This window comes from Danio aesculapii, chromosome 5 (assembly GCF_903798145.1).
Source record: "Danio aesculapii chromosome 5, fDanAes4.1, whole genome shotgun sequence".
In the NCBI taxonomy this organism is placed as follows: domain Eukaryota; kingdom Metazoa; phylum Chordata; class Actinopteri; order Cypriniformes; family Danionidae; genus Danio; species Danio aesculapii.
The window spans coordinates 63961163-63973682 of NC_079439.1; the positions used below are offsets into that span (position 1 = coordinate 63961163).

Consider the following 12520-nt stretch of genomic DNA (forward strand, 5'->3'; position numbering starts at 1 on the left):
ATATCACTGACTGTCATATCACTCATCTCTGTGTTTGCGGTTCAGTCTCTCACCAGAGTCACAGGCAGCAGGATGGTGAGGAGCGCAATGTGATGGAGCACCAGGAGGAACTCTTTCCACACAAATGAGTTGATGGTTCGCAGAGAGTGGCTCTTGTAGTCTTTGTGACCTTTGACCTTGAAGCGATAGTAATGGCTGAGGTACATGGCGAAGATGTCATATGACATGTAGGGAACACCGTACCAGATGACAAAATAGGTGGCCAGCCAGTGTCTAGAACAGAAGACCAACACAACAGGTGAGCAAATCATGTGTGAAGTGATTTCTAATGATGATTTCACAATGAGTTTAAATAAATCCTCAAGTTCTAGGCATGAAAACTAGAGTTGAACAATATTTAGTTTGAGCATCGTGTGTGTATCTGCAATTATCACATTACAGGATTAGATTATTTATGAATATTGAAAGATAAGTGATGTTTTATAAACAAATTTCGGGAGGAGCACGCGCAGAAGTTTCAGTATCAAATACGTCATTGACAATTATTCTATTATCCAATCAGTTCTTGACCAAACCCCTATATATACCAAAAGCTGTCTTACCTGCAGCATCTTACGACTTTAGCATCCCTCCACCACCCCGTCACCTCACCTCTTAAGCATTACTATCCCGGGGGGAGCGTTCTGGGGCCGGGCTAGATACTTCGCTCGAATCCCTATTCCTCTTTGTTTTCTGATAAGAGGAATAACTCGAGTTTGGGTGTCTTCCCCGAGCTCAGAGCCCTCTCCCCGGACAGCACGCCAAATACGCTTTATTCTGAAACTATTGCAAGTGTGAACTCGTGAATGATATTATTAAACATGATATTTTTAAGTTATTTATACAATGATGACCATCATGGTATTTTACATTGGAATGTTACATTTTTGTACTTTTAGGGTGCTTTCACACCTAGACACACCTAGACCCCTTTCACATAGTGATACCGGTAAACATCCGGAAAATTTCCCGAACAACTTTATCGGTAAATTAAAAAAAGCGCAAGGCAAGGAAGTTATGGAATTTTTCTGTAAAAGACCATTCACACGTCAATCCCAAAATACTGCTAAATTCTGACATCATTAAACAGAAATGACCTCTAAACGGCTGCGCTTGTATTTGTAAACATTTGACTACATTACAAACCCTGTGCATGGCAAAGTATTGTGGACAACTTCAATGACAACATATGAAGGAACACTTTTGCATATTGAGATGTACATAATATGTGTGTGTGTGTGTGTGCTGGCGCTCACCGGCTGCTTCACATGCACACGTGTCAAGCAACTGAAGCAGAGCTTGAAGGTAAACAAACAGCGGTTTATCAGCGGTAAGCATTTTATCTCTAATTTTTTACACAGTTGGCATTAAAGCCTGGTTTATACTTCTGCGTCAAGTGATCGGCGTGACTGCAATGTGTGTAGCCGAGCATTTATACTTCTGCGCGCTGTTGGTGTTGCTCTGAAATAACACTTCCGAAATGCTAGCTGGCAGTGTTTATGTTCCCCTGTGTCGAGTTACTTCGCTAGTGTTTTGTTTTTTCTGAACGCTACCTTAATGTAGAAGTAGCTTCCGACCTCCATTTATACCCTTCTCCACCCATTTAAAAACATCTTTAGAATGCCGCAAGCGCACCTCGAGTCACGTGACAAGAACTGACCGATCAGCTTGACATTTTATATGTATATCGATAAACTAATTGTCTCAGACAGATAAGAGGACAGATTTATCCATAAATAAAACTTGTATCAGAGCTGCAGCAATGTTTTTTCAGCTTATCATCCTCTGAAAAAGCGGTTGATGGTCATCTAGCAATCTATATACACACTGCAACACCCCCTCCCCTGGGCCGCGGTAAAATAGTCAAGCGTTGACCTGTCCGCATTAATAAAAAGGTTGAGGACCACCGCCATAAAGCACTGCTTATCTATTTATTTTGGTTTCTCTCAAGGTTTTTTTCCTTCACTTTCGTCAATTGGTGAAGTTTTGTTCCTCGCCTCTGGCTTGCTTGGTTTTGAGATTTGTGGAGCTGCACATTGATGTATTTGCTTTACAGTGTTTAGACTTTTAGTTGTGAAAATTAAACCACGCTAAACTGAACTAAACTGAACTTCAACTCTAAAAACTGGACTGACACAGTTTCAATTTACTTCTATGTTAAGCTACCTTGACACCATCTACATTGTAAAAATGCTATAGAAATGCTATAGAAATGATAAATTGAATTTTGCTTGTAATTTATTATAATTCATCCAAATGCTCATAGGAAAAAGTCCATTCCAGTCAATCTAAATGAATGCAATCTTTCAAGCTATTCATATGTTGAAATTAAATTCATATCATAATATAAATATCAGCAACACAAAACATTTTAGTGACAAAAATCTATGACGGTTTGCTCAAAAACATTGAGCTACACATATTACTGAGCACATATTACTTAATGTAAATCCAGACCAAGCAAAGTTTATCTGTAGATTGTTAACGTCAATTTTATGGTTACATAATGCATAATTTATGTACCATTTAAGTGGTGCTTAATATTCATCCAACCATCATTTTCAGTAGTGTGGATGGTACTGGGACAATTGCATTACATTACAATTACAAGTATAATGGCTTCTGGTATTACAAAATCCTTTTTAACCTCTTAATGAAGAACAAAAACTAACCTTGCTGGGATTGAAGTCCATATTTATTACTAACTTTATATAATTTAATTCTGATGACCTAGTAAACCGATGTGTGTGCGTGCATATGTGCATCTGTGTTTGAATAGGATAATCTACAGCAAAGTCACACTAATCCACAGACTTTGTACATTCAATTAGTGGCAAATTCTTTAATTAAAGGTCTAATGGCTATACCACCCTGAAGCATTTCTATACATTCATGCACGCCAAACACAAGATATACACCAATTACAGTGCTCAGCATAATTAAGCACACCTCATTTTGAAAATGAATGTTTTGATCCATTTCTCAGTGAATATAGGCAATGTATTTTAGTGCATTTAAACAGATTTACTAAACAGATATATTTAATAAAATAATATTTTAGCCACCAAACATATTGAGAAATTGAAAGATAATGCACTTAAATTCAAGCTAAATATTGCAAAAACAAATTACAACCTAAAAAATTTTAACTAATTTTATTTATTTTTATTTATTTATTTTTGCTTCCCTTGATTTTTCCTCTTTTTTAAATTTGTATTTAATATTTTCCCTAACATAAAAATTTGGATGTATTAGTTTTGGACCGTTATCGTAAGTTATTTTGTTACATAAGCTCCAGATTTGGCTTCAGTACTGACTAATCTAATGTATATGCATTATAATTTTATATATATATATGTATAATTTTATATATATATATGTATATGCATTATAATTTTGTATAGCTTCCTACTAAAAATATGAATTTAGGAGATTTGTGAAGGATGTACTTATATATGCTGAGCACTGTATATGGTAAATGTGAGGCCTGCACAAACAATCACATCCATATTATTATCATTATAAACATTCCCTATATTATTCGAACCACAGACATACTAGCTTCAGAGGATTTAGAAAATACTGGCACATGTTTTATGCTACTTTTGAGGTGATTTTTTATTTATTTTTTTTTAAATGGCAGAATAAATTATTGAATTCCCTTAAAAAATAAAAATCATTCCACGTCATAAGTGCATGTACCTCCTCCAATATACCACAAAAGTGTTTTTTATTTCATTAAGATTAATACTTTTATTCAGCAAAAACTCATTAAATGTATTAAAATTACAGTAAAGCAAGTTTCAAAAGATTTCTATATCAAACAAATGGTGTTTATCTGCAGTTTTAAAGTGCATTTTGTAAGTTTGACACTAGGTATACCTATATTGCATGCCTGGTTCAAAATACACACAAGCGCAGATTGCCAGATTGACAACATCAATAGAAATGTGCCTAACTATGAAGCCTAAAGGCTGATTTAAGTCATGTTCTAAATAAAGCAACTGCACACAATAGCAGGAATATTTTCCATTTTAAAAGGAGTTTTTGTTCTAACAAACACCTCAAAATGATATATTAGAAGTGGCTTCTATTTCTCACAGGTAAACAGAAAACTGACAATGATAACCTCAGGTACACCTCATGTGCTTTATTCAGTGTTAAATGCCAATAATGTGAGTTTGATTGCTATTTTACACGACATTTATTACCATACTACTGAAAGCAGCAGCAGCAGATAGTTCACCTCAGATCTTGAAAACAAAATAAACTGTTTGAAATTGAACTTTAGAACTTTGACTCAGTGTAACCCAACACATATCAGTGATTCAGTATGCAAATTTAATCATGTTAAAAATGTTTAATATGTATTTATTAAATTATAGATCTTACCATTTCGTTGGAGTGCAGTGAGTGTACATATATTCTGTGATCTGAATGGTTGTATTTAAGTGTCTATCATGTTTCGTCTGGTGCAAACAGCCAAATTGCTTGTCATGTAGCATGTTGTTAGGACACGGGGTTACAATGTAACCTGCTCACCTAATGTTTATATTGTTTGTTAATTAATAAACATCCTCATGTGGAATCTGCATCTCATTTTGGAGTCTGCTACTGTCCACCGGAGGTCTTTTTTTTCTGTGGTGGACGTATACTTTGAGAGCATTCCTGACTGAATAAATTAAATATGCTGTTTTTCACAAAGCCAACTTAGGGTGCTGAAATAGAATTGGCTAATCTGGCATTGGGTGGGTTAAAAGAACCAAAACGTAGACAGATTTTCCAGCATGTAACGCACATTTTCAAAGCAGAATATTTGACTTGAGCATTGTTTTTCAGATAAACAAGTATGTTCACTTAGCATGTTACCTTTATATATATGCAAGCATTCATTCATTTTCTTTTCAGCTTAGTCCCTTTATTAATCAGGGGTTGCCATAGGGGAATGAACTGCCAATGTATCCAGCCTATGTTTTACACAGCGGATGCCCTTCTAGCTACAACCCATCACTGGGAAACACTCATACACTCATTCATACCCATACACTATGGACAATTTAGTTTACCCAATTCACCTACACGCATGTCTGTGGGCTGTGAGGGAATCCGGACACACATTTATAACTTTAATTTCTAATTAACATATACATTATTAACATTTTATAACAGCCAAGGGCCATTGTTAGTAAATTCAATGGATTCACATGATGTATTACTATATAAAAGGGTTATTCAACATATATAACAGTTTCTGGGGGGAAAAAAAGCCTCTTCTGTTGGGTTTTGGAGACGCACGCATCACCATATGGGGCATAAGAATAGGATGTGTGTTTGGATATAACTCCAACTTTATACTCCAACTATATATAACTTTTTTGGCCACACTTCATTATTAATGTTCATTTATTCCTTTGCTGGAAATTAAAACTGAATTTAGAAATAGTGTTAAAACAAATCTTTGTGCTTGACAAATGAAATTAAATATCTAGATTAATGGATGTCTTTAGTGAAGTGAGTTTCCACCGTGTTCCATATCCACGAAAGTAAAGGAGTAAAGTAAAGAGAAAGTAAAGAGGCCGAATGGAAGAGGCTCGTTCTTTATCCTTGCGCTGCAGATGATCTGTTTTTTTTTTTTTTAATATTGGTGTTCAACAAGACAATACATCATTGTATACAATACAACATAGGAAAATTACAGTTTGTCTTATTTTTCTTATTTCCCCACTATTCCCTCAAAATAAAATAAATTAAATTTATGAATTCTAAACAAACATATCCTCTGAAAGAAAAAGCATAATGATAATAAATTAAAAATAAAATTAAAAATAAAGGAAATTCTTAAAAATATATATTAATAATAAATGAGCAAGTTTACGATAAGAGCAAAAAAATAAAAAAATAAATAAATAAAATCGAAAAAAAAAATTCACATTAAGGAGTCAATATTTTCTCTTTCCAATTATTTACTGTGTATTAGATCTGATATCAACTGAACAGGGTAAGCCTTTGACATGGTCTAACACAGGATTCCAGGTCTTGTAAAAAGATTTGAGAGATCCTGCGAGTAAACAGCAGATGATCTGTTTAACTGTTTTCTCGCTTGTGAAGAATTTAGTTTTTCTACTAACAAAGTCCGCCATATAAATAGCAAATGCACCATGGCGAGATGCAACAGACTCTTAAAGGGAATGGGAGATGAGACTCTGGTTGGTTTAGTGTACGTTATGCTCAAAACATACCCATAATTCATTAAGAGAATAAGCACAACCCTGTTAGACCATGCGTCAGGGCACAAAGCTTATTGTTCCGTCCTTAAAATAGCAAAAGTGGATTTGGACACACCCTTAATGCTTTTGCACCATGCGCTTTAGACTTTGCACTTAGATCGTTAAAACAGAGCCCTTATAAAAAGTCTTACCTGACAAATATAAAGCTTTCTTTTTCTCACCTGTGTGCTTTTTTTACTCCTAGAAATGAAAAGTTAATAAAAAAAAAAAGTTAATTTTAATAATTTATTCCACTACAAAATTACCCCAAACATTATGAAATTGTGAATTTAGTCCATCTGGTGAAATAGATTTCATATCACAATGTATATTGTCATTTCTTTCACTATATCGCAGCCCTATATCAAATGATGACAGAATTTTGGTTTCGGAGTGACCTGTTCCTTTAACTCCCGGTGTCATTGGGTGCTCCTTGTCACTCAGGATCAATGCTGCGCTTGTGCTCAAGCCAAGTATTAAGCCTGCGGGGGATTAGCAGGGTGGCTGGGAGGTTTCTCTAGGCCCGCCTGGCAAGTGCCTTCTGTGGATTACTCTGTTACGCCACAAACACACGCAAGCATTTCACCCAGTCCACATGAACAGGTGGCAGAGGCTGAAATTACAGGTGTCAGCCCAGTGCCATAGAAGGGCAGAGGGAGGAAGGGCACAGCGCAAGGTAACAGCTGTTGCCCTGGGATCCCGTGTGCCTAATCTCTTCCTCCTGTGCCCTTGGGGAGGAGGCGGAGCCAACAGGGTTAGCAGATGTGGCGTGGGAATAGAGGTAATCGCTGATGCTCTACGGCTGCTGTGATTGGCTGCTGAGATATACACAGATATCGGCAGGTAGGGTCTGATAGACCGCCCTTTTAAAGCAACACTGCACCACTTTTGAGCATCAGTTGAAGTCAGAATGATTAGCCCTCTGTGATGATTCAATATTCAAGCAAGAAATATTTCACAGTATTTCCTATCATATTTTTTCTTGTGGAGAAAGTCTTATTTGTTTTATTTTTGAATAAAAGCAATTTTAAGGTCAATATTATTAGTCCCTTAAGCAATATTTGTTTTAGATGGTCAAACATGATGGAACAAACCACTGTTATTCAATTACTTGCCTAATTACCCTAACTTGCCTAGTTAACCTAATTAACATAGTTAAGCCTTTAAATGGCACTTTATGCTGAATACTATTTATTATTAATTTTCCTTCGGCTTAGTGCCTTTGTTCATTCAGGGGTCGCCACAGTGGAATGAACCGCCAACTTATCCAGCATATGTTTTACACAGTGGATGCCCTTCCAGCTACAACCCTGTACTGGCAAACACCCATACATATGATTCGATATTTGTGTCATATTTTACAGATGATATTGACATATAACTTATTATTTGCATATGACATCTTATTTAATTTAATCTAAGTGAATGCAAGCCCTTTTGTGATGTGAACACGGTGTGACGATTAAATGAACTTTTCTGTGAGGCAAACGATTAAATGAAATCAACTGTGTGGCAAACGCTGTTACCTGAAAACTCCGTCCCACAGACTTTACAGTGAATGGCTTCAGTCATTTTCATACAGACTTTAACCTATTAGGAGTCTTTTATCCACTCTTGGAAAAGTGCAAATGGTGGTTTAACATCCACCACATGCTTACTAATAAGATGTGGCATTATTTGTAACTTTAGGTTGTTTCCAAAACTAAATCTGTCAGTTTTATTTTCATTCTCTCGTATCCAGACCTTTGCATCTTCGCGGCTGTGGCTCCCTGTCATTTGAAGGAAGACAATGACTGAGTGATTGACAGCTGATATTAACCAATCCATTTGCTTGCAGTTCAACAGCAGTGGGCCAATCAGAAGAGCATTACTGGATGTTTTACTGCTAGTTGACATGTCAACTGTTTTAAACCATTCCTGTTTGGTGCTTTTAGGTGCAAAGATATATTCTGCGTGAATGCCCCCTAAATCTGAGCACACGGTGAATATTTTGCAATGAAAACTGTATTATATTGTATTATATTTAATTATATAATTATATTATATTAATTTGGGGATTACTTTGGGGGTAGAGGGGGTGATTGGGGGCATAATCCTTATTTTCACATCCCAATGTTGACAGGTATGCCAATCAGACAGTTTTTTTAATGGAAGGCAGGACTTTATAGTCCAACTCTCAGACAAACTAGAATAGAGAAGCTGTTTTATTGTAGTACACCCAATAAACAAAATAATGATTAAACTAGCATCATGTACTGTATCAAATTTCCTCTAAAGTGTCCTTTATTCCTTTAATTGCATAACTGGATTTTAGCAGCCATTACTCCACGATGTTTCAGTCACATGATCCTTCTGTAATCATATTGATATGAGAATGCACAAGAATTATTATCAATTTTGAAAACTGTTGTGCTACTCAATATATGGAGCTTTTCTTCAAGAGTCTTTGATGAAAATGACTTTTAAAACAACACCAATTATCTGAAACAGAAACTTTTATAACATGTTAAAATAGATATATATATATACACACACACACACACGTTTACTGCCACTTTTGCGTCTATTTAATGCATCCTTTAGAAATAAAATCATCACTATCACGTACTTATCCTAAACATTTAATATTTAGTGTTTAATTCAAATTGCCTTTTGAAATAAGTGGTAAGTTTAGACAGGCACAGTAATATTTACAGTTTTGAGGTAAACCTATATACGTGTTCACTGTACTGTGATTGGACTGATTCACCTTTAAACCCAGTTTATTAGCAACGACGCAGAACAAGATAATCATTTGTCACAGAAAAGCTTATAATTGGTTTGCTCTGAAAGGTGTGGAACAGGATTGGTGCACTTACCGGTCCATAATCACATTGTCTTTGCACGAGGACACCACGATCATGCCAGCTGTAGTGGCCATAACAGCGTGAATAGATGACACCAGCCTACATGAGAAAGAAGAGATATTTTAGTTTTTAATGTAACAGCAAAGCATTAAAAAACACACAGTAATCTTTATAAGGTTCCTTTGAAGCATATACTGTGGATATTAATTTCAGCATTTAGAATTTGACTGTAATACATAAATGTTCTGATTTGAGAGGTGTTCAAGTCACAGAATCCAGCATATGGGGTACCCAACTGTCTGCCACATCTTTATTTTATGCACTGTGTTTGTCATAAAGTTATCTGATGGTTTAAGTGACGGCATTTTGTATTTTGCCAAATGCTTGTACAGTGGCTCTGAACTGTCAAAACCCCTCTCAAAGTGCTTTTTCGGATGCGAAAAAATAAATAAATAAATAAATCAAACCCGGTTTGAATTTTTTTATGACGGATAAAAGTTTCGGAGGCAGTGCGTCAATACGATTGACACAACATGAGGTCAAATTTATTTGTTAACATGCAAAAATTACGGACAAAATTTTTGGATGCAGTGTGCAATAAACTTAAGACTTGTATTTTTAGATTTCTGTTATTTTGGCTTATTTCATTTAATTTGGGTTTTAGTTCGTGTACATTTTTAGTGGTGAAGGCTTCAGTTTATTATTATTTATTATTTTTGAAAAAACAGGGGGGGGGGGGATAAATAAACAGACTCAACTCCAGGAGTTCAGTTGTACCATTTTGTTACTTTCTTGACCCCCTAAAGCAGGGTTGTAACCAAAAGTGGGGGCTCGTCCGGGATATTTTTCTTTAAATGTTCTGCCATTTGTAATTGAAAAGTGTTCTGTAATTATACTAGCTCACCTGCATTTCACAAATGATTCTCCGTTATGTTCAGTAAATATGAACCATTATGCCTTTGCTTCACAACAAATTTCTTTTTTAAAAACTCTCAGTTGCAGTAGTACAGGTGTGTGATGCAGTCGTACAAGAATGTGATGAAGTGTTTGTAATAATTTTTGGTGAAACTTTTAAGTGAATTACTTTTATCATGCTTGCTTACAATATATTAGAACATCCCTGATCCTTTTTTGTTCTGATATCAAAACATTGCAGTATCCTATGCTGAATCAAAACGATGACAATGCAAAAACGACACAGAAACAATAGAGGGGTTATCAAATGTTCAGCATTCATTAATATAATGACAGTCTATGCAAACAAGGTAAGCTTAGACGGGCAAATATTTGCATTTAATTAATTACTAATAGAAATCATGTGATGGGTCTTTGTGTGCTGAATGATGTTTGTTAGTGCTCTCTCTTGGGCCTTTGTTTTTGTTTATTTTTTCGTCACATCAGCAACTTATGCCTACGTCACGGCAAGATTAATACAAATAAAACATATTACATAATAATAACAACATAATAATTCAATAATAAATTATCCAATAATTAAATAAATTAATAAATAAATTAATTAATTAATTAATAGATAAATTAATAAATGAATAAATTAATCATACACAAATAAATGAATGAATAAACAAATAAATGAATGAATGAACAAACGAACGAACAAATGAACGAACGAATGAACAAATAAATGAACGAATGAATGAATGAATCAATGAATGAATGAATGTATCAATTTCTGAGTCTCAGTATAGAAATCTTGTTTAATAGTCTTTAAAATTTCACATTCAAAATGAAATATGTTTTCCGGAAGATTTTATTGTTAAGATACTCAACACTGTGTTATTTATTCTTAAGACGCAACAGTATGTTGAATCCTGCTCTTTGGCAGCTTGTTTTTGTACACATTCTCTTAAATATCCAAAAATATTCATTGTTTTATTGTGTGAGCTTCTAATATAACATTTCCAGAAAACGAAGCAAAAAATTACAGACTGTATGACAACATGTTTCAGGTACAGTCAATATAACATTTACATACTGTTAATGGAAAATAAGACACAGATTAGATTGCATAAGAGTGCTTTGACCTTTAAATTAAAGCCTCCAAAACAATTATGTAATGTCTTCGAGTTATCTTCATTTCGGGGCTTTTCTCAGTATTTACAGTATAAACAAGCCAAATTGTAATTACCTTTTTTTCTTTATCATAATACTTTGAGGACATTTTTTAATTTATTGACATCCTTTGTAACAAAAATTACACTGAAAAAAATTATTCATTCGATTTACAAAATTTTTTGAAAATAAGTGGTTGCAAACTATTTATTTATATAGGTTGAATTTAAACAAACAAATTAAGTTGAACATTACTTAATTTAATTTGTTTGTTTAAATGCAGCCTATATAAATTGTTTACGATCACTTACCTTCAAAAAATGCAGTAAATGCAATGAATATATATTTTAGTGAAATGGACAAATTATTTGTTGACATTTGATGCTAACAGTGATTTATTAACTAGCTGCCATATATTTATTTTCATTTAAAGTTTGTATAATTACGTCATTATAATCTATATTTGTAATGAATTGATAAAAAACAAGTTATTTTGTGACAAGAATGTATGAATTCGATTGATTATTTTTGGAAAACTGGGGAGTTTTAAATAAACTGAACTGATTCGAACAGGTCTGTTGTATCATTTATGTTACTTAGGGAGCTTTCACATCTGTGGTTTGGTTCATTTGGTCCGGACCAAGGACATACATTGTAGCATTTTCTGCTGTTTTGGGGTCTTTTCACACCACACTGATTGCTTTGGTCCGAACCAGTTGAAAAAACCCGAAATGCAGTCATGTGACAAAAAATTCACATCACTGGCAAGATGCTATTGAACATACTTTTTAAACTGCTTTTTGATTGGTCAGAATTAATGTGCGGGAAAACGCCAATGGAACACCAGGAAGTAAACAAACAAGCAGACACAAAATGTCGCTTTTTACTATGGAGGAACGACTGCGCTGGCTGATTTTATCCCTGGTCGTAGAATACTATATAGTTCGTATACATCACTTTAGACAAACTACACATTTCAAAAATGAAGTGCGGCTGTGCTGGAAAACAATGTTTTAATGCATTGCAAACGGCGAAGGCGCATTGCAAGTCACTTCAGGAGGCGGCGTGAATTAATTTAGCTAAACTGCGACATGGTCATCTTCCGAAAATACTACTAACAATCCATCAGGTAATGTTTTACCCTCTCTCTCTCTGTTTAAAATTGATGGTAAAGCGCTGTCAACAAATATTTTTCCTTCTCACCCCATTAGATGGGACAGTGCATCGGACTACAGCAGCTGAATTAGTCCAAAAAGGCACAGTACTTTTGTGGTTGGGTCTGTTTTAGTTTGGATC

The 12520-nt window shown here is 34.7% G+C and overlaps 1 protein-coding gene across 1 annotated transcript in view; it reads right to left on the reverse strand.

The window, feature by feature from the left end:
• Window positions 1-12520, reverse strand: part of tlcd3a (TLC domain containing 3A) — a 43500-nt gene that overhangs the window by 14062 nt on the left and 16918 nt on the right. Inside the window, exons 2-3 of the mRNA XM_056458668.1 lie at window positions 9164-9250; window positions 54-273 (exon numbers count right to left, since the gene is read on the reverse strand). Coding sequence (XP_056314643.1) covers window positions 54-273; window positions 9164-9250 — 307 coding nt within the window. The remainder of the gene's footprint in view (window positions 1-53; window positions 274-9163; window positions 9251-12520) is intronic.